The sequence below is a fragment of the Anolis carolinensis genome, chromosome 6 (assembly GCF_035594765.1).
Source record: "Anolis carolinensis isolate JA03-04 chromosome 6, rAnoCar3.1.pri, whole genome shotgun sequence".
NCBI lineage: Eukaryota > Metazoa > Chordata > Lepidosauria > Squamata > Dactyloidae > Anolis > Anolis carolinensis.
The window spans coordinates 25,170,646-25,194,664 of NC_085846.1; the positions used below are offsets into that span (position 1 = coordinate 25,170,646).

Consider the following 24,019-nt stretch of genomic DNA (forward strand, 5'->3'; position numbering starts at 1 on the left):
TTTGGCAGGGATAGACCTGATTAGTCCGCTGCTGCTTTTTACATCTTTTAAAATATCCTTGTTTTCCTCTCTTCCCACTTCCTCCTTTGTCCTATTTAGTTCAGTTGCTGCATGTTGAACTCAATTTATTCAACAGGAAGGGAGAAGAGAGAATGGGCTTTTATCCTTCCCTGTTGGCTCAGGCAAGAGCAAAGCGCTACAGTCTCTCCTAGATATTCCGCTTTCATAACTGTTACCATCTTGATCACAATTTGGTGTTGATTGTTCATAAATGTTCTAGTTTTCATCTGTGAGTGCTAGAGGGCATGAAGTGGTTCGCCCCAAACCAAAGTTTAATGCTAATGGTATAAACTTTGAATCCACATCAAATCACATGAGGTTTCTCATTACCAACTTTTAGATGCTTTTGCTGTGGGGCCTTTGAGCATCTAAATGTTTGGTAATGAGTAACACCATGTGATTTGATGTGGATTCAAAGTTTATACCATACTTTGAAGGTGAAAGCAATGGTGCCCTTCAGATGTTGTTGGGTGACACTCACCATCACCCCATATCCATGCCCATGACAGAAGCTTGGGAAAAAATGTTTTGGACTACAGATTCTATAACTCCCTAGACAACGTGATCACTGGACTTGCTGGGAGTTGTAGTAACTTCCAAACCCTAGTTCATACTGGCAGAAAGCGATGTCTGTTGGAGCCTGGTAACTTGTGAAGGACCTAATTTTCCATCCCTACTGTATTTTAACTGACTTGGCAAGACTTTAGATAATTATCAATTTACTAAGTGTCTCAATTTTAACTTCAGACTTTAGGAGAACCATAAAAAGAGCACAACACCAATAATTTGTACAAAACAAATATTTATCAGTTTACATTCTGTTTATAAAGAGAAAACAATACAATATACCAAAAGTTTTACTTTAATAAATAATTTGTTATCAGTATGCTTGGCAATGTGTGGGGAGAGAGAAAAAGTTAAATTAGTTTTAAAATCGTTTAGTTAAATAAACTCAAAAATGGGTGGGGACTTCATGTAAGAAATACGAATTGCCTTTTTCAAAAATGGAAAGGGAGGAGAAATGGGGATTACATTCCACAAACTTTTCATCAAATGTAAACATAATCCTGTATTTATGACATTTTTTAAAAAAACCAAACAAATGCGTATTAGTAACACAGAGGAAAGCAAATTTGGCTCTGTAAAAAAATCCTATTTTATAATGTGAGCAAACTGGAGCTCTGTATGGATATTGGCTTAGTTACAGCTATAATCACACTTTTTTAAGGCGGGAGTACGGCATATTGAATCCATTGGGTACAAGGTCTTGCCAGTTCTAATCCCAGGGAAAGAGATGGTATTTTCTCCAGGTTAAGAAGTATTTTTGTCCTGCCCATATTGAGGTTATGCCAATGAGGAAGTGTGGTCTTCTGGATGCTACTAGACTCTACTTGCTATTATTCCTATCTGGGACTGATGGGAGCTAGAGTCCAATGGCTGTAGAGCAGGTATGGGCAAACTTGGGCCCTCCTAGTGTTTTGGACTTCAACTCCCACAATTCCTAACAGCTGGTAGGAATTGTGGGAGTTGAAGTCCAAAACACCAGGAGGGCCCAAGTTTGCCCATGCCTGCTGTAGCGGCACAAGTTCATGTCTTTATTCAACTTCCATTGAACTCTGCATTCTTTCCTCCCCTCCCACATCTGTCTGATGCAGAATATTATCCAGTTCAGAACTTCACCATCCTAATTCGGGTTTCAGTGGTAATAAAGACCCAATGCTCTAATGCCTTTAGCAGCCATGTGACAGGCATAAATATATCACACAAAACCATCATGGTCTGAACTTCCATGTTTGCAAAAAATATAACCTGTTTAATTGCTACGGTAAAAACTGTTTAAGGCACTGAAACCAAGCCAACCCGTGGCAACTACTTAGCACAACTAGATCCAACACTCGTCCATGCCATGAAAGAAGAACATAGATGCCACTCTTGTCAACCCAAGATGAAGTGATAGCACTTGGAATGGAGTTCTGAGTTCAACTTTCATGGTGTGGTTGTCGATGCCGTTCCTTATCTCCACCTCAGATGTTCCGCTGCTGCTATTACGAGCTGGTTCTTGAACAGGTTGGGGAAGTCCATCTCCACATTTTCCTGCCGGAGAGCTTCTCGTCAAAAGAGAAATGCTGGTGATTCCTTCAGAAATGCCAGCCCTCCAGCCATAGCCCCCATTTGTCCTGTGTCGGGGTTCCTGATTAGAGCTTCAGGAAAAGAGGCACAGCATATGGGCCAAAATTACATTGTCTGCTTTTGTCACATCACTGGAGGCCTCCCCATGGTGTCTTGGTGTTGGGGCTGGTGGTACCAAGGTGCAAAGCTATTGATGTAACTGTTAGCAGGGAGGGGGGTTCCTTTGCATGCCATGGGGATGTCCCAGAGTGGGGGTATATTGGGGGAACAGGGAGACAGAGATGAGGAATTGTGGAGGTGATCCTCTTGTATGCTGGAGCCCTGCTTCATAATCTTTTTGAACTTGGAACGTTTATTCTGGAACCAGATCTTGACCTGCAGAAAAGAAAGGAAAAAGGTATAAGTGGAAATACAAAAAAATTAGACAGTGGGGAGGAACTGAACAAATTCATCAGACATTATTACTTGCAGAAATAATACTTTTCTGACTTAAAAACAGAAGAAGTTCCATTTATGGATACTGTTGGAATTAGGAATCTATGCATCACCCCAAAAGATGATAAAAGAATACAGTGTTCCCTCACAACTTCATGGTTAACTTTTTGCAGATTCGCTGTTTCACAGTTTTTCAATAAACTCTAAAAGAATATTATAAATCACAAAAATGTACAGCCTAAGGAAGGGAGGAAGGAGAATCTGAAGGGAGAGAAAAGGAGCCCAAGAGGCAACGGAAGGAGAAGGAGGCGATTTATCAACATACGATTGGTTGATAAAGACTTAAAATAGTGTATAACTACTAAAATAATGTATAAATATTAAAATAAATATAGTGTCCCTGCTTCACGGATTTCCACTTATCATGGGTGGTCCTGGAACGTAACCCCCGCGATAAGTGAGGGAACACTGTATACTGATTTGCATCAAATTTATATTTAAACATATCAATGAAAATGTCGAAAGTAATGCAAAAGTAGAGAAGGCTATTACCAGATGCTTAGTGTTGTATTGATGGTTAAATGTTATTTTAATGGTTCTCTATTCTATCATTTTATGGATTTTTACCTTGAAATTGGGTTTGGACTGAGCAGCCATTTAAACAGAGGTCTGACCTGGCACATGGTAATCTTTGGGGTTCCTCAATTTGTCTTAATTCCCTCATTTATAAAATGGGAATAACAATGTCCCATCTTCCAAAACTCTTGGAATAATAAAGGATGACAACACTTCTCAAGTTATGGAGAATGACTTTAGGAGATAATGTCTGAGCAACCTGCCCTTACTTGCTTTTTACTGCACTCATCTGCCGCTTGACCCCTACTAAACCTTTCCAAAAGTTCAACTTTTCTCACTCAATACCTCCTGCTCCCCCAACAAAAAAAAAATGCTGATTGTGCAATGGCATTTGTGGAAAGAACAGAAAGGCCAAAACGTAAACATTGATCTTCAGGGCATTTCGTAGCAGTGGAAAACTACCAGAGGAAGAGGTCATTAAAAAAAACTAGGACTTCATTCTCCACAAAAGTTTGGATGTCGAAGTCATTTCATCTTCTCTGATAGTTTCATATAGGGAATTATAGTTTTAAATGTAGGAGAAATGCAAATGGTGAAAAAAGCCTACACCATGTGAAAACAAAACAAATAGTGTTAGATCTCAGCTTGGAAAAAAATATTTTTTTAGACAACTCCAGTTATGTATAATTTATATGTATACATTAGCACAGACTAATTTTATGCAAATCAATGTCTTCTTTGACCTCATTTCTGTTGATAATGCATTTTCTTTGTCTCACACACAAGAAGCCACCCCAGCTCAAGGTTAAAACTGTGGCTGAAACCAAGCCATAGCTTCGTGGTACAGCAAATGCCTGAAGAACATCCCAGATTTAATACCTGATTGTTGATGTGTGCCTTCAAGTCAACTCTGCATTACCACAATCTTATCAAAAGGTTTTCTTAGCAAGATTTAGTCAGAGACTGTTTGTTGTTGCCTTCTTCTAAGGTTGGATCTACACTGCCACATAATCAGAATGCAGATTTAATGCATTGAACTAGATTATATGAGGCCCCTTCCAGACAACCTCATAATCCAGGACAAAGAAGTGGGGCAAAAAATTGTGGTACCTGAAAGCAAGTCCAAACATGGAGCTGTCGGTCCTGGCAAATAGTCCCCTGGTGCCCTGACAGGTTTGTTTGTAGTGGATTTTAGAAATTCGCAAGATGGATGTGGGACATCCACCAGAAATTTTCTTTTAATTTTTAAAAATGGATTCTCTGAGATGCATTGGACCTCATAAGTGCTGATGCGGTATATGAATGTGCACACGAGCAAATTTATTATAATCTCTTCTCATCCTCCTGCTGCCTTCACGTTTGCCCTCTTGAATCCTGCTTCCCTTTGGAGTCACTTGCCTGCTATGCTGGTGCCCACTGTGTACATTCAAGCTCTGTTTAATTTCATAAACATAAAAACAAAGGAATGGTTGCAGAGTGTTCTCATGGAAAATGCTTTCTATTTGTGCTTCTGTTCAGCCACCTGTGTGTTTGTGATTCTCATCAGCTGTAAACAGATGGAGTCACATGCACTAGAGCAGTCCACATCAGAGTATCTCAAAAATTCCTATATATATGTGTGTGTGTGTGTGTGTGTGAGTGCAGGGATATACAATTATGCAAATGTTCACATTTTTGTCCAATCTCAGATTTTAAGCATACGTTATTAACCCGTGTTTTTCAGCCTCTGATGTGATCCAGTGCTCATTTTCAGCAAGCGTCATCTAGCCAATCCCCCCCCCCCTGCACACACAGACACTTTTATCCCAGTTTCTCTTGGGTTTTAGAGCCTGTGTAGAAGGGCCTTCAGTCTACCCTGCCATATAATTCAGTTCAATGAAGTTAATCTGCATTCTGAAACTTGATTATATTGCAGTGTAGATCCAGCCATAAAAGGGTGACTTGCCTAAGGTCACCCAGGCTGAATCTACACTGCCATATAATCTAGTTTCCAAATCCAGATTATCTGCTTTAGATTGAATTATATGAGCCTACACTGCCTCTTTCCTCCCTTTGACTGTGTCCTCAGCTTAGCTCAATTGATGCAAACTGATTTCAAAATACAAAAGTTGTTTGCAATTATTTCACACTGTTGCTTTGGATCCAGCTCCAGGAGAAAGGCAACATATGCATTAAAGATGTAAAATAATAAATAAAGGAGAGGAGGAAATATCTCACCCTCCCCAGTGGGCACTGGCAAAAGGAATCTGTGGCAGCCTTTACTAGCTTGAGTTTTTCCTCATTAATAATTTTTGCCATCCTGACCACACACTGATTATTTGGCCACATGTTTCCCTGTTTGCATCTTAGAAATGTTGGAGCGGATAAGATTGCAGCTCATTGTGTGAACACTCATCTCACTTTCGTCACCAGAAAACAGGTTTTGGAGGCCTTGGCATTGTTTCGGAAACCTGCAAAACCTGTGTGTCCAGGAGGAAGGTTGGGACTTTTTTAAAAAAGTGCATGCATCAGGAGAAGCAAAGCCTCCCTGAAACCACCTCCAGCTCTCTCTTTTGAAAAAACAACACTCGCCATTGTTTGTTTTTCTGCTTCCCTTTCACAAGTGTATTTAGAAGACAAGGCGCAATCCAAAGGCAAATTAATTGGTGTTGTGTTTAGAAGTATTGTGCTTGTGCTAACACTCATCTCCACATAGCTCTGAATGCTGATCTACCAATGCATCTTTCGGACTTACGGAAGAGTTTTGGTCCTGATGAAAAGTCAAGAAACAAGCATTTATAGAATGTAAGGTCATGCTTATATGGGTATGAATAATAACTAAGGGAACCCATGTTATTGGGGGCCAACAGTGGTATAGTGTTTTCAGCATAAGTCTAGGGCGCTGGATAACAGAGTCTGAATCCTGCTTGGCCATGAAACCCACTGCATGACATTGGGCAAGTCATTTTCTTCGAGCTTCAAAGGAAGGCAATGGCAAAATCCCTCTGAAGAGGCAAGAAAATCCTATAATAGGGTGTCCTTGCGATTACCATGAGTCTGAGGGCCCTTCCACACAGCCCTATATCCCAGAATAACAAGGCAGAAAATCCCACAATATCTGCTGAGTCCACACTGCCATATATTCCAGTTCAGAGCAGAAAATGTGGGATTTTATTCAGCTGTGTGGAAAGGGCCTGAAATAACTCGAAGGCACACAACAAGCAAATATCAGGTTTTAGTCAAAACTTTAATGAAAATGTTTAAAGTACAAAATCCTATACCCCAAAGAGCTTGGATACACGCTTTAAAATTTGAACTAAATTCCAGGGTAGATTCGCTGCTCCATTGATATGGATGCCACTAGTTGGTACCGATTAGTATCTCTGGATATTTATCTGGGTTTGTATGTGTATGTATATATTGCCCTAGCAGGGGCGGTTCAACCGTGAGGCCATTTAGGCACTTGCCTGTGGCGCCATAATCCCTGGGGCGCCGTTGAGGCGCCTCCGCATGCGCGCACCCACCCGCCTCATCCTCCTTTGGGCCTTCGGCCTGGCCTGGGCCCAACTTCGGCCTGGGCCCGGCCGCGTAGGCCCACCATTCCCACACCACCCCGGCCACTAGCGCCAGCACTGTTCTGTTCTGGTGAAAACGGTGCTGGCGCTGGCGGCCAGGGTGGTGCAGGAAAGTTGGGCCTTCCGTCTCCACGGCAATGGCGCGAAGCGGCCTACCTAGGCAGGAGCACGGGTCCCACCTGGGTAGGCCACTCCACGCCATTGCCATGGAGACAGAAGGCCCACCAATCCCACACCACCCCAGCCGCCAGCACCAGCACCGTTTTGTTCCTGCGAAAACGGTGCTGGCGCTGGCAGCTGGGGTGGTGGGGGAATGGTGGGACTTCGGTCTCCATGGCAATGGCGCGGAGCGGCCTACCTAGGTGGGAGCACAGCCTGGCTGCTTCCTGCCTGGGGTGATTCTTTGTTGGGAGGTGTTAGCTGGCCCTGATTGTTTCATGTCTGGGATTCCCATTTTTGAATGTTCTTTTTTACTGTCCTGATTTTATTTATTTATTTATTTATTTATTTACCATACTGAATGGATTTTAATCTTGGACATGCTTAAAATTTTATATAATGTGATTTTATTTTGCAATGGTACCTGTTTTATATGAATTGTTGTTTTGTAGATTGTTTTATATTAATTGTTTTTAGGCATTGAATTTTTGCCTATTTATTGTAAGCCGCTTTGAGTCCCCTCGGGGAGAAAGGCAGGGTAAAAGTGATGTAAATAAATAAATAAAATACTTGTGTTCTGCCCTTCTCACCCTGAAGAGGACCCAGGGTGGCCTCACAACTGGCAACAATCCGATGCCTAATTGGTTTTGGGGGGGGGGGGGGGGGAGGTGCCAAAATTCTGTGAACCTACACTTGAAAATTTCCTTGGGCCGGCCCTGCCCACTAGCTGTTTCCGATTAGTATATCAGGATATGTGTTTCTTGGTTTGTATGCATGTGTATATATTGTCCACTAGCTGGTACCGATTAGTATATCTGGATATGTATCTGGGTTTGTGTGTATGCATGTATATTTCACATCTTTTCAAACCAAGAAAAAAGAAAATATGGGATGAGTAAGATCAGATAGTAAAATCAGTAGCACACCCGTGGTCCTACACAGCTCCTGTTTCTTCCTGAGCCTCAAGCTGAGGAATGTCCAGAGTTTGCAAAGATGTGGCAAGGCAAGGGAATCGGTACTGTCAGAAGTTACGTTCCTCCCATCCAGCAGCCTCCTTTACAGCTGGTTGAACAGCTTAACCTGATTGCTTGAGACAGACAGATGTCAGGGGTGAGTCCTCAGCCGGAGGCATAAAAAAGATTTGGGTTTTTTATGGTAGAGAGGGAGCAAGTCAAGTAAAAACCTGTCAATTCTTGATGGTGAAGATTTGGGGGGGGGGGGCATTCAAAACTTGTTAGGTGTTGTAAAATGGGTATTTTTCTTGGAAGAGTGCATCTATTTCTCAGTTCAGGTGTAAAAAAAAGAAAGGGTCTTTCCTTGGTTTGTTTCTAATCAGCTGTGCATTCAGATTAGGAGGGACGAACTAGATTATTCCAAGTCAAATGATTTCCCCAAGAAACTGTTTGGTTCTGGATTGCTGTGAGTTTTCCAGACTGTATGGCCATGTTCCAGAAGCATTTTCTCCTGGCGTTTAGCCCACATCTATGGCAGGCATCCTCAAAGGTTGTGAGGTCTGTTGGAAACTAGGCAAGTGGGTTTATGTATCTGTGGAATGTCCAGGGTGGGAGAAAGAACTCTTGTCCGTTGGAGGTAAGTGTGAATGTCACAACTGGCCACCTTGATTAGCACTGAAAGGCCTTTCAGCTTCAACGCCTGGCTGTTTCCTGCCTGGGGGGATCCTTTGTTGGGAGGCGTTAACTGGCACTGATTGTTTCCTGTCTGGAATTCTGCTGTTTTCTGAGTGTTGGTTTTTATTTACTGTCTTGATTTTAGAGGGTTTTTTTTAAATACTGGTAGCCAGCTTTTGTTCATTTTTATGGTTTCCTCCTTTCTGTTGAAATTGTCCCCATGCTTGTGGATTTCAATGGCTTCTCTGTAGTCTGACAACTGTTTGGTTCGTTTGTTCCATCAATGGAATTTGTGGCCTATGAGACAGAGTTGGGATAGGTTTTCAGCAACACAATTTTGCTTCTGCAGAGGAATGCAGAACTAATGCAGAGCAAAGTACATCTCCATCTTGGCACAATGTGGAGCAAAAATATTCATTTGCAGAAAGCCATTTCTATCCATGCATCTGCTATACAGGTGTCTCTAGGTTGCCTGTGTGTCAGCCTTGGTGGTCACCAGCCTTGGTGGCCCCACTTTCTAAAATTCTCTTTAAAAGAAACACAAAGGGCATCGTACTTTATTTATTTTTTTTCATTCATTGTGTGAGTTCATTGTTTTAAATGTATTTATCCTGACAGTGTCTGTTCTTATTCAAATGTGGTAAGCCACTTTGGTTTCTCAGACACATGTACAACTTCATAGGGCATTTGTCAAGTCTATTGTCTCCTCATCCAGGCCAGCTTTTCTTCTTTGTTTTTAATATTGAGCGACATCCCTGGGGAAAGATTTTGAAACAGCTTCTTTCAATATTGTCGCCTTCCAGATGGACTATAATTCCCACTCCAGCCAATAGGACCACATTGGATGGGGATGGGGATAATTGTTACTCAATTCGTTCAGCGGGCATTGGGTTCAGGGAAGACTGCTCTATTGAGAAGGATGGATTTTGGGAAGGGTGTCTTCAGCTTTCTGTCTATGAACACTCACTTCTATCAGTCTAGGGGCCCATAGGAGAAATATATTATATTTCTCACCTGCCTCATATCATCAGAAGGTGAAAAAGCCAGTTGGAGGTAGGAAACCGGGAGACCGGGGGGAAAATGATAAGATCACTCCTACACACACACATGCAATCCATGCTACCTTCCCACTGAAAATTGCATACTGGCGTGGTGGAGCCAGAATGGACACATGTGAGTAATGTCACATGCATCTCCCTGGATGGCCTCAAGCAGGTTACGTACTATACGTACCACTCCACCTGGCCAACCTTACAAGGTTAGTGTGAGGGGAAACTGAATTGAGTTTGGCATACAAAGCAACAGGGTCTTCAGAGAAAATTATCTTAAATCCTGAGTTTTATAGTATGGGTTGATTCTTTCTACTATGTATTGAATTGTTTATCAACAGGTTTAATTTGTTTGTTTTAGGGATATTTTAACAGAAATCTTTAAAAAACTGTAACACTGAATTCATTTCTATTTTTTAGGATTTTAAATTGTATAGTTTTTTTAAAAAGGTCGTGATCCACTTTGGGTCTCGAAAAAGTGAGACACAATAGATATAATGATAATAATACAGTAAATTCTCTGCTGAGTGGCACCCATGGGGATTGCTAGATGCCGGATAAATGTAGTTTCCGATTGTTTAAGAGTTAATATTAAACATTAGCCTAATACAACATCCCATACTATACCATACCCTAAACTCTGCCTTGACTTGATATTGAAATTCAGTAATTATAAGCAAATAAAGACAAACTTAACTTTATGTAACACAGTTTTATTATACATATATTTTAATTTAAATAACGACATATTTTAAATTAAATTACTCATATTTAATTTAATTTAATTTAAATTTGTTTTAAATTACTTGTATTTCTTAGATTTTTTTTGGCCAGTTGCTTGAGAGTTCAAGTTAACTGAGAGTCTACTGTAATAATATATATGATTTTATAGGTCTATTTAACTGATTCTGTGTCCTAGCTGGTGTAGTATTTCAGTCTAATTTATTATTATTATTATTATTATTATTATTATTATTATTATTATTATTATTATTAGAGTACAGCCTAGAAAGTTACTTTTAAAAATAATTGTTAACATGTGTTGTTGAAGGCTTTCATGGCTGGAATCACTGGGTTGCTGTGAGTTTTCCGGGCTATATGGCCATGTTCCAGAAGCATTCTCTCCTGACGTTTCACCCACATCTATGGCAGGCATCCTCAGAGGTTGTGACGTTTGTTGGAAACTACATAAGTAAGGTTTACATATCTGTGGAATGTCCAGGGTGAGAGAAAGAAATTTTGTGGACAATTTCAACAGAAAGGAGGAGACCATGAAAATGAACAAAATCTGGCTAACAGTATTTAAAACCTCTAAAATCAGGAGAGTAAATAAAGAACAACACTCAAAAAAGGGAATTCCAGACAAAAAACAATCAGGGCCAGCTAATCAACTCCCAACAAAGGATTCCCTTAGGCAGGAAGCAGCCAAGCTTTGAGGCTGCAAGGCTATTCAATGTTAATCAAGGTGATCAATTGCAACATTCACACCTGCCTGAAGCAGACAAGAGTTCTTTCTCCCACCCTGGACATTCCACAGATATATATAAACCCCACTTGCCTAGTTTTCAACAAACTCACAACCTCTGAGGATGCCTGCCATAGATCTGGCCGAACATCAGGAGATAATGTTTCTGGAACATGGCCATGCAGCCCGGAAAACTTACAGCAACCCAATTGGTAACATGTTAGTTATTACTAGTATGTAGTTAAACTACTTACTTGATGTCCTATAAGAAGTTTTAAAAAGTAACTACTGGGGAATAATAATAATAATAATAATAATAATCTGGGCATACTACAGCTGGACAACATCAAGCATGAATATGTGAAAACTGTGGTCAGTAAAGAATACACACAAAGGGTCAGAAAAATTCTCAAAAGCAAGCTCAATGGAGGCAACACCATCAAGGCCATAAACACCTGGGCCATGCCTGTCATAAGATATACTGCTGGCATTATAAACTGGACACAGGTGGAACTGGACAATTTGGACAGAAAAACAAGAAAACTCATGACCATTCATCACTCACTGCACCCTCGCAGTGATGTTGACCGGCTATATCTGCCTAGAAGATCAGGGGGCAGAGGACTCTTACAAGTAAAACAATCAGTCAAAGAAGAAGAACATGCCCTGGCAGAATATGTAAAGCAAAGTGAAGAACCTGCTTTGATTGAAGTCAAAAATCAGAAACTCCTCAAAGCACAGCAGACAAAAAACCAGTACAAGAAAGCCACACTACAAACTAGAGCTGACAGCTGGCACAACAAAACACTGCATGGAAAGTTCCTTGACAAAATTGAAGGAAAAGCTGACAAGGAGAAGACCTGGCTCTGGCTCACGAATGGGACCCTGAAGAAGGAGACAGAAGGCCTGATCCTTGCAGCCCAGGAGCAAGCCATCAGAACAAATGCAATTAAGGCCAAGATTGAAAAATCAGCTGATGACCCAAAATGCAGACTGTGCAAGGAAGCTGACGAAACCATTGATCATCTCCTCAGCTGCTGTAAGAAAATTGCACAGACAGACTACAAACAGAGGCATAACTGTGTGGCCCAAATGATCCATTGGAACTTATGTCTCAAGTACCACCTGCCAGCAGCAAAGAACTGGTGGGATCACAAACCAGCAAAGGTCGTGGAAAATGAACACGCAAAGATACTGTGGGACTTCCGAATCCAGACTGACAAAGTTCTGGAACACAACACACCAGATATCACAGTTGTGGAAAAGAACAAGGTTTGGATAATTGATGTCGCCATCCCAGGTGACAGTCGCATTGATGAAAAACAACAGGAAAAACTCAGCCGCTATCAGGACCTCAAGATTGAACTTCAAAGACTCTGGCAGAAACCAGTGCAGGTGGTCCCGGTGGTGATGGGCACATTGGGTGCCGTGCCAAAAGATCTCAGCCGGCATTTGGAAACAATAGACATTGACAAAATTACGATCTGCCAACTGCAAAAGGCCACCCTACTGGGATCTGCACGCATCATCCGAAAATACATCACACAGTCCTAGACACTTGGGAAGTGTTCGACTTGTGGTTTTGTGAAACGAAATCCAGCATGTCTATCTTGTTTGCTGTGTCATACAACATCGTTGTGTCAATAATAATAATAATAATAATAATAATAATAATATTTGTTACCCGCCTCTCCTCTTTATACCCATTGTTTCAGGCAACTGTGTGGCTTGTAACTCCCTACTTCCAAATCATGTTTAAGTAATGAATAAACAGAAGGAAGTGCCAAGGTATCTTTTGATCTCACCTGGGTTTGAGTCAAGCCCAACTGTGCTGCTAACTCCGCCCGCTCAGGTAAGGCTAGGTACTGGGTTTGCTGGAAGCGTTGGTTGAGGGCCTGAAGCTGGAGACTTGAGTAGATGGTGCGTGGTTTCCGGATCTTCTTCCCTTTCCCATTGATGCGGATTTCCCCGTTTTCAATGATGGTAGACTTCTCAAACTCTTTTCAAAAGAAAAGGAATTTGGAAAGAAAGAAAAGATAGTAATAATCAAAATGTGTAGCAAAGCACTTAAAGCATTCAAGAGACAAATTTCGGACAAGGGGTTCATTTTTGTTCCTATCCCTTATTATGATCCCATTTAAGTCAGACTTATTCCATTGCTTTAGAAATACAAATGATGCCCCTTTTTTGACAGGTCTGTGAAGGAGTTGTCATACTCTAAAGTAGGCTTCCGAATACCTTCTTAGTCCATGTCCCCATCTCAGAGGTTTAGTTTAAAATACTAGTAGTTTGAGCACTGGAACAAATAGAAAACATAGCCCCTTGACCCTGGAATAATATGAATCAAAGATAATGAGACTCTGTATGAGAACTGTATCTCAACATCTTTATTGTCCTCAAAGAGATATATATAATGTATGTACAGTAAAATAGGCGTCCCCAGTAGTGCAGTGGATTAAACCACTGAGCTGCTAAACTTGCCGACTGAAAGGTTGGTGATTCGAATTTGGGGAGTTGAGTGAGCTCCTGCAGTTAGCCCCAGCTTCTGCCTACCTAGCAGTTCGAAAACATGCAAATGTGAGTAGATCAATAAGTACCGCTCCGGTGGGAAGGTAACGGCGTTCCATGCAGTCATGCTAGCCACATGACCTAGGAGGTGTCTTAGAAATTGAGATGAGCACCAACCCTGAGAGTTGGACAGAACTTGACTTAATGTCATTTTAAAAAATGAATATAATGATGGTGTAAGTCCAAGGGTGCATCTATACTGTATAATGAATGCAGTTTGACACCATATTAACCACCATGACTCAATGCTATGGGATTCTGGGATTTGTAGTTTTATAAGACTTTTAGACTTCTTTCCCAGAGGGTACTAGTGCCTCACCAAACTACAAGTCCCAGGATTCCATAGCTTTATGCCATAGCTTTAAAGTGATGTCAAACTGCATTCATTCAACAGCGTCCATGTGCACCAGGTGATACATCAGTCCTATCATATTTTATATTTTATCAATAGTCTACAAAAGATTAACTTGGCTCCACGCTACGCTATGTCATCATGTTAAGTTTTAGTTTAGTCCTAGAACCATTCTCTCAAATGTGTGGATCACTTCTGAAAACAGTTTATACTTCTTAATTCTAACTTACATACAGAATTCTCCTTATTTCATTAATAAGATAACATCATTGAAGGGAGGAGACAGTTGAGTCACAATGGATGTGAGATCCCTTTAAGCTATTTTCCCCATAAAGATGATTGCACTTTGGAATGCCCTCCAACATTTCATAGATTAAAACCAGGACAGGTATGGTCAAGCAAAATCAGAGTGTGGTTACGATGGCAAAAGTTATGAATGAAAATGGACAGACGATTTGGGAGATGTTGCAGTAGTTTGCTTTTGCCTGAGTCTTTTGGGAAGGGCAAGATTCCACTTTTCTCTCCTTTGCTAAGTTAATTGAGCATAAAGGACTTTTTTACTTCTAAATCAGTTTGCAGCAACTGAAGTAAGCTGAGGACAAAGGACAGAAGAGAATATGCTCCATCTCACTTTCCTTACTGAAATATCTCTAATCAAAAACTATTAAAGATTCCCAACATCTTTTATCTTCAGACAAAATAAATTACCATGGGTACTCTTTAGGAACAAAAATACCTGAATGGAGAGATTTGAAAGTGAAATCGCCTACCCTGCAAGTTTCCTTAATGGATAACTTACTGTTTCAGTTTATGTATAAACAAACATATTAAGGGAATGAAACTGATATCATGAACTTTTATAGGTTCCCACAGTGGAGGAATGGGTTAAACCCTTGTGCCAGCAGGACTGCAGACCAAAAGGTCAGCAGTTTGAATCCAAAGAGAGCAGGTGAGCTCCCTCTGTTAGCTCCAGCCCCCCATGTGGTGACATGAGAGAAGACTCCCACAAAGATGGTAAAACATCAAACATTTGGGTGTTCCCTGGGCAACATCCTTGCAGATGGCCAATTCTCTCACACCAGAAGTGACTTGCAGTTTTTCAAGTCGCTCCTGACGTGAAAAAAAAAAATGAACTTTTATGAGTGGGCAAATTTCAAGAATGGTCACATACAATCTGATATAGAATAAGATAAGGGAGAAACACCTTTTTTGGATTGAAAAGTAACAAGAACAAAAGACCACCATTACTTATATAGAAAACCCATAAATGTTGATACTTATTTATGTTCTGATGCTCACACCTCAGAGGCCTATTCAGTCTATACAATAACAGTGCTATATTTTGCTTTAACTATCATATTTTTGTACAAGCAGAACTCTGAATATATCCTGTGCCAAAGAGGGAGCCGCAAACTGCTGGACTCTGTATTGTCTTAGTACATGGGCTGTGGGTTTTTTCATCTGGGAAAAAAAGTGAAAGCAACATGGAGATTTTCTGTTTGAGGAGTGATAGCCAAAGGATACTAAATACTCTAAATACCATAAAGGCAACAGATCCTGTTTGATCTTGGAAGCTAAGCAGATTCAGCCCTGAGTAGTACTTAGATAGGATCATAATAGATAATGTTGGCAATATTTCAGAGGAAGTAAATGGTGAACTACCTATCACCTAAGAAAACCCTGTGACATTCATGGGGCCACCATAACTTTACAGGTGACTTGAAAACATTTGTGTGTTCAGAACTTCAACCAGAGAACTGTAGTGCCTTACTGAGCTACAAACCCAAGGATCACATAGGATTTTGCCATGACCATTAACATGGAATCACACTCCTAGGATTACACAGTACAAAAGAGATGCAAGTTCAAGACTTGAGAACTAAGGGCCCTTCCACTTTGATTGTGCTTTTCCTGCACGGCAGGGGTTGGACTAGATGGCCCATGTGGTCTCTTCTAAATATATTATTCTATTCCACACAGCCATATGACCCAGAATATCAAGGCAGATAATCTACAATATCTGCTTTGAAATGGATTATCTGAGTCCACACTGCCATATGATCCAGTTCAATGTGGATTTTACACAGCTGTATGGAAGAGGCCTAAAGCTTGCATACTAGCGGAACCACTGATGGATCTGGTGTGCCCATCTAATTAATGCTTCCAAGTTTAACCAGATGATCCCTGTTCTGATCTTTTGAGAAAAGAACATGGAACATAGTCTGTCTCAAATATAGCTAGCTGTGCTTTTCATCATGTCACCAATATTTCACAAGACTTTCCAAGGAAACATCTGCATCTAGTCCATTGTGTATTAGACTCTCAAGATAGACCCCCAGATATCATTCAAAAGAATGGACAATATTGAAGACATCTTGATGAAGGCTTCACACAAGTAGAACAATAATCTGATGGGCATAATCAGATCCGTGAATCAACATTGCCATGGCCATAGTGTCTTGGAATTTAAATTGGTGTGAAAATGCATTAATTCTACAGTGTAGATGCACCCAGAGGGGGAAAAGTAGGTGCTGATAAGCATGAGAAATGTTACCAGCCACTTAAAGGTTTCATGCCCAGGTCCATGGGGTAGAAATCTACATTAATTATTTATTTGCAAATATATATATATCTACAATCATTCCAAGAGAAGTATACAAACAGGAATAGATCTAGGCCTTAAGATATAGATTTAGGACCAGGGCATAACGTACTTAACCCTAAAATGCCTTTATAACAGTAACATCTTTGAGTGCTCATACATTCTGGGAAAAGTAACTAAGACTTTGGCTATGTGTGGAAACTTATCAATTTCTTGTAGTTGATCTCGAATATAATGTATGGAATATGCATGTGTTAATCCTGAAATAATAATTTGCAGTCTCACCAGACTACCATTTCCAGGAATCCTAATGGGATCCTAGCCCATTACATCAGAGGCATACATTTCTTTTCAAGCTGCTTCTTAAATAAATGCCTACTCAAGACAGCAGAAATATTTAAACGCCACTCTAGATTTTCATCACCAATCTTGAGTTTGAATTAATATCTAATGCAGAAACGAGGGCAGATGGAGAGCATCTCAACTGGTACTCTGCAATAACATGCATAATTGGAATTTTCTGGAAAATATGTTGCGAGTAAATTTCCTGGAAATACTTGTGAGCAATTGATGATATAGGAAGCAGAAATTTGAGTTTTAAAGCTCTATTTGGCTGAAACAACTCCACAGAAAAACCAAATCGCAGAATGCTTTAGGGGCAACCTGTGAGAAGCTCCAAAACTACCTGATCTGGTTATGTTTGAAAGAAACAAGGACATTGGAGTTCAGAATGCAGAGTGAAGACAGGTCACAATGCCACTGTTCTGAATGGGCTTTCTGATGTCATCACATAGCCATCTCCATTCGTCTACATGACAACATTGTAACATGGCAACGTAATGATGATGTCCAAATCCTTCCTGATTAATGGTGATCACAAGGACTACAAGAAGCAGCTTCAAACGACAACATCTAAAGACATGAGCAATGGGGAAATATGGACAATACTTCCTCTCACAGAAATGCATGTACGTGTATACAATAGTACAAACAGAATAAAATTTCCTTTTCCAAATAGGTTATTGTAAAGATTTGATGCAGATCATCTGACAGTTCTTGTCACCAAAAAGTGTGCGTACAAAGATAATATCCAATTCTGATGGGTAAATCAAACTTACATTTAACCCATATTTCATCATTAAATCTCTAATTTTTCCAGATTTCTTTTTAAAAACAGGAGCTATCTGATGTAGAAAGCTTGTCAGTATCCACCTTGAATGTTACTCCAGGTAAGATCTGACCAAAATAGTGGAACTATGACTTCCCTCAATCTCAGTGCTATACTCCTACTGATGCAACCTAGAATCATATTGCCTTTTTAAGCTGCCGCATCAAACTGTTGACTCATGTTCAGCTTGTGGTTTTCTAAGACGCCTGGATCCTTTTCACACACATTGTTTTCCAGCCAGTTGTCACTCACCCTATCTCTGTGCCTTTCATTTGTATTGCCTAAATTGTAGTACCATACATTTCTTCTTATTAAAATTCATTTTGTTAGTTTTGGCCCAGCTCTCTCATTTGTTAAGGTCATTTTGGATTCTAATCCTCTCCTCTGAGGTATTGGTTAGCCTTCCCAATTTGCAAATTTGATAAGCATGACTTCTATTCTATTGTCCAAATCATTGATAGAGATGCTGAATAGCACTGGGCCCTGGACAGAGAAATTCACTATGCTAAGATTAAAAACTTAGAGGTTGGATAACTTTTTTTCCATTTTGGACATTGATATTCTAAAACAGTGGTTTCCAACCTGTGGTCTATGGACCACCAGTGGTCCCCAAGATCTAAAATATGGTCCGCAGCCTCATAGTTACTACACCATTGCAACGAGAGTGACTGGTCTCGCAAAAGCCTCTTATAGTGCAAGGCAACAGGGAAGGGGGATATCAGGAGGGGATAGGCTGACTACCCACGAAAGGCACAACAACAAGTCTCCTGACTGCTGCTTCTCCTCCTCCTCCCTCCCCCTGAGCGGAGCAGTTCTATATGGCGCCTGGAAGCGGTGGTGCCTTGGTGTCTTCATTTTAGTTCCTGGGGTTATCTGGGGTGCTGATTCAAAAAATTGCATTGGATAGACCACATTGGCGACTACTAGAAGGCATATGTTCTGTATCAGGAACTAAAGCTGATGTGGTCTATCCAATGCAATTTTCTGAATCAGCACCCCAAATAACCAAACCAAATCTAAAGTTGACTCAAAAACTTATTCGTAACCCTTTTGGTACTAATGTTGGAGAGTGGTCCCTGGTCAAAAAAGGTTGGGAACCACTGTTCTAACTTCTGTGTTTTTCTAATGGGCCCCAATTTTAATTTCCAGTTCTATTAATTTTCTCAAAATTCCAGACTTATTGCATTACATTAAGAATTCTTCATTATTTTTGTTGTTGTTTACAAAAAAAAAAACCCACACTACTTCTTCTCCAATGAGAGGTAATTGAGTTGAAGCAAGCCAGCCTGCAAAATGCAAACAATTTCAGAAGAGAAATGTTGACCAATCAAAGGCTTTGTTATCCCTCATCTTGGCTTGAAAGTGTGTCAGGGCAAAGGAGGGAAGGAGAGATCCCTCAGCTGTACTTAATTCTCAATGGGATTAATTTTAATTAAGAAGTTCAATTGACATGCAAAGCAAAGGACAAGCTGTTAGGCTCAACGAAGAACACTCCCCAGGCACCTTAATCTACCACAGCCCTGTATTTCCATAGAAGCCATAATAAGGAAGATAACAGTTGCTGGAGACAACGTTTTCGCAAGTCATTGGGGGAAAATAGTTGAAATCTACCCTAAAAATCCTAGAGGCAGCATTCCTACCAGATTTTGAAAGCTAAGCAGGGTCAGCCCTGGATAGTACTTGAATGGGGGACCACCAACAAATGCCATATGATGTAGGCTATATTTCAGACTAAGGAACTGGCAAAACCATATCTGAATATTCTTTGCTTAAGAAAAATCCTGCAAAATGCATGGGCCACTGTAATGCTGCTTCCTTAAATGTCATATTTAAAAATTTATCTGCTGCCTTTGAAAAGTTGATTAGCAATCTATTTATTTTTTAAATGCCTTTCCTTTTTACTGTGAGATTTCGGGGTGGCAAAGAGATTAATAGAAGGAGACACAACAACATAATGATGTTAACTTCATAGATTTTAAAAACGTCTTCCAAGTAACTTTTATCATCTATACTTTACACTGATGTTTTTGTATACAGTAATTTTAATCTATATTGTTTTTAACATGTTTTTAGTACCGTTATTGGTAAAAAGGTGGGATATACATGAATTCAATATCATTGCCATCATCATCTTTAACCTGTTGTCAAAAGCTTTCATGGCCAGAATCACTGGGTTGTTGTGAGTTTTCCGGTCTGTATGGCCATGTTCCAGAAGCATTCTCTCCTGATGTTTCACCCACATCTCTGCCAGGCATCCTCAGAGGTTGTGAGGTCTGTTGAAAACTTGGCAAGTGGGGTTTATATATCAGTGGAATGTCCAGGGTGGGATATTAGAATATATGTGTGTGTATATGTGTGCAAGAAGACCAGTGCTTCACCAAACTACAACTCCCAGGATTACATGACATTGAGCCATGGCAACTAAAGTAATGTCAAACTGCATTCATTCTGCAGTGTAGATGAATGTGTATAGAAATACAGCCTAACTCCTTAGTAAACAGGAGTGCACTCACACTGAACAGCCAGAGTTGATAGCTAGACAGGCAATGTGGGCATTTGTCATGCTTCAAACTACAAAGACAGTAAATATTGACTATAAAAGCAATGTAAATGATACTGTTCATTTCTTCTATTCCACAAGACAGAAGTAAAGTTTTGTTAATATAGTTTGCTGTCTCAGTAACCGATCTGTGTTACCCTAGACATAGCACATCTTAATGGAATATAATCTGTTTAACTGATGAAGCAGAAAATAGTTTGAGTGTTGGACTATAGCTCTGGAGACCAGGATTCAATTTCCGATCCGCCATGAAACTTACTGAGTGACTTTTGGCAAGTCACACTCTTTCAGCCTCAGAGAAAGGCAATGGCAAATCTCTTCTGAACCAATCTTACCACGAAAACCCAGCAATAGGGTCGTCATAGCTCAGAAATGCCTTGCAGGCGCACAACAACAACAACAACAGCCCAACATGAGTCACCCCCAAATAACTGCATAGGACTGCAACCTCAGGCAAGCAATTATTCTCTGCTCCCTTCTCTATCTGTACAACATCACCTTTGTATGCCTTTGTATAACGATCATTGAGTAAAAGTGTTATTAACTATCAAAAGTGTTATGTATTATGCTAAAATTATTATTAGCATGATTACTATCTCTTTGTGTGTATAAATATGACAAATACAGATGATAATCATACTAGTAATACAACTTAATAGCAGATTGTAATATTTAAGACAGACATCTTGAACTGGATTGGATCCTTTTGCAATATGTGCTTGCCAACTTAAAAAAAAATCCCTACAGGAGAATATATAGCTGGAACACATTCTATTTCCTAATCTTGGTTTTCTAATAGCAAGAGCCATGCCATTTTAATCCTTTGGGATATTTATCTAGTTGAGTTCTATTCAATTGGCTCCCAGCTTTCCTCAAACCTGTATCCTGGAGGTAAGTTGGACTACAACTCCCATCACCCCAACCAGAATAATGGAGGCTGTAGTCCAATCTCTCGGAAGGGCACCAAGTGAGAGGCACTTGGAAATGGAGATTGCAGTCTTTGGACTATGAATTGCAATATCACCAAATAGCATAGTCTGTGGTCTCATGAGATTGGGGACTCATTCAGGAAATTTGTTATTTAATTTATCCATTAATTTAATGTATTTTTCTTGGCATAGGATCCGTGACAGTTTGAAACAAATTAAGAATAGATAAACTCTAACTGATTTGATTTTTTTTCCCAAAATGATTGCATCCACTGTAGAATTGCTGCTATTTGATCCCACTTTCACTGCTCTGGTTCAATGGCATCATGGGAGTTTTAACTTTACAAGGCTTCTGTGCCAAAGAGTGCTAGTGCTTCACCAAGCTACAATTCCTAGGATTCCATAGCATTGAGCCATGCAGTTGAAATGATGTCAAATTGAATTAATTCTACAATATGGATGCACCCTTTGTCCAGTTCAATTGGGGTCACCTTGCAGAGACTTTTAAGATGAACCTCCTACACCAGTGGTTCCCAACTTTGGGAAAGACTAACAGCTGGTAAACTGGCAGGGATTACTGGGAGCTGTAGGCCAAAACACCTGGGGTCCCACAGGTTGAGAACCACAGACATAGAGCATGAGACAGAAGAAATGCAATGGGATTTATTCCCTCAAAAGAATGTGCAATTGAGGGCTCTTCCAGACAGGCCCTTCATCCCAGGATCCCATCCCAGGTTTTTTCTACTTTAAAATGGATTATATGAGTCCACACTGCTTGATAATCTGGGATAAACAGAAAACCTGGGATCAGATCCTGGGATATAGGGCCTGTCTGGAAGGGTCCTAAATCTGGGAATCTTACTTCTGAGTAGACCTACCAAACTTGAGTTCCATTGCCCTGTGATTTCTCTCCAAGAGTGCATCTACATTGTAGAATGAATGCAGTTTGACACCACTTTAACTGCTATGGCTCAATGCTATAGAATCGTGGCAGTTGTAGCTTGGACTCCTTGACAAAGAAGGCATTGAGCCATGACAGTTAAAGTGGTGTCAAAGTAAATTTATTCTACAGTGTAGATGCACCCTTATTCTCCTTTTTTTAAAAAAAGCTCAGAGTGACTAGGCTGAAGTCAACTCCGTTTAAAAAATTCTCACTAGATTCAACAAAGAAATTGAGTAATTTAAGTTAAGTAGTTGTATTGAGTTGGAGGAAAGGAGATTAACATGCTCCAGGCTTTTGGGGGAGTGGGGTGTAATGCCTTCCTCTTTCATATACTGTACATCCATAAAAGAAAAATCCCATTGCAAAACCTTTTTCCCCAGGTCAAATCCACGACTTGCCATTTGGGTCAAAAGAAGCACAGGTCTTGCAAAGGAATTTCTCTCCATTGAGATGAGAAAGAACACCTCCCAACAAAGGATTCCCCCAGGTAGGAAGCAGCCAGGCTTTGAAGCTGCAAGGCAATTCAATGCTAATCAAGCAATTGCAACATTCATACTGGCCTCCAATAGACAAGAGTTCTTTCTCCCACCTGAGCATTCCATAGATATGTAAACCCCCCACTTGCCTAGTTTCCAACAGACCTCACAACCTCTGAGGATGCCTGCCATAGATGTGGGTGAAACTTCAGGAGAGAATGCTTCTGGAACATGGCAATACAGCCCGGAAAATTCACAGCAACCAATAACAACAACAACAACAACAACCCTGGGAATTTTGCTACCAGATTTTTCCAGGTTTCAAGCCCACTGAACTCAGCCGGATTTACTACAGAATTAATGAAGTTTGACCCCATGGCTCACTGCTATGGAATCCTGGCATTTATAGTTTGTTGAAGCACTAGCCCTCCTTGGCAGAGAAGGCTAGTAAAACCATTATTCCCAGGATTCAATCGCATTGAGCCATGGCAGTTGAAGTGATGTCAAACTGCATTAATCCCACAGTGTAGATGCACCTTACCTCCCCTCCCCACACTCCAATGTTCCCTTCAATAGGCTGGAAGGGCAGATTTTAGGAGACTTTCATCATCCACGAGGCATCCGCGAGTTGGAAAAGATGAAAGGACCAAGCCCTTGAGGAATAATTTAATTTTTCAAAAGCATTTTTAAAAAAACTAACCGGAGACGCCTGTCGCAGTGTCTGAGCTAAAAAAAAAGAAAAGAACAATAACCCACAAGGAGTTTAATCATAATCATGATAATGAAGAAGAAATAAAGAACACCACACCCTCCAGGAAAACGAAGCCATAATATTATTGTGTAGGGAAGGGAGGTTGAATTGGTTTTCATTCCCCTTGAAATCAATGGGATTTGATTGAAATCAGGGCTGACATGGGCTTAAATGGAATTTTCACCCAAGACTGGCATTCAACTAATCTAAACTGGGGAATTAACGCAGTTTGACACCACTTTAACTGCCATGGCATTGAGCGATATACTGTAAAACTACATCAAATCTACAGTGAGATGCACCTGATGCCATACACATGTCATCTATATCTATATGTTACACAGATATACAAAGGTATATGTCTCATACACATAGATTACATATATCACACTCATATCTATATATGTCACACTTATATACACAATATATCTCATACACATAGATTACATATATCACACTATCTATATCTATATATCAGACTTATATACACAGATATATATCTCATACACATAGATTACATATATCACACTCATATCATTATCTATATGTCACACTTATATACACAGATATATATCTCATACACATAGATTACATATATCACACTCATATCTATA

The 24,019-nt window shown here is 40.2% G+C and overlaps 1 protein-coding gene across 2 annotated transcripts in view; it reads right to left on the reverse strand.

Moving 5' to 3' along the window:
- Positions 1–845: 845 nt before the first annotated feature.
- The window catches only part of LOC100553778 (homeobox protein box-5), a 41,511-nt gene continuing 18,337 nt past the window's right edge, over positions 846–24,019 (reverse strand). Inside the window, exons 2-3 of one of the 2 annotated variants that reach the window (XM_062984646.1) lie at positions 12,862–13,055; positions 846–2,565 (exon numbers count right to left, since the gene is read on the reverse strand). In XM_062984646.1, the coding sequence (XP_062840716.1) occupies positions 2,314–2,565; positions 12,862–13,055 (446 nt within the window). In that variant the 3' untranslated portion in view covers positions 846–2,313. Of the gene's footprint in view, positions 2,566–9,082; positions 9,298–12,861; positions 13,056–24,019 lie in introns of those variants that run through there. The other variant, XM_062984647.1, reaches the window with a different exon arrangement.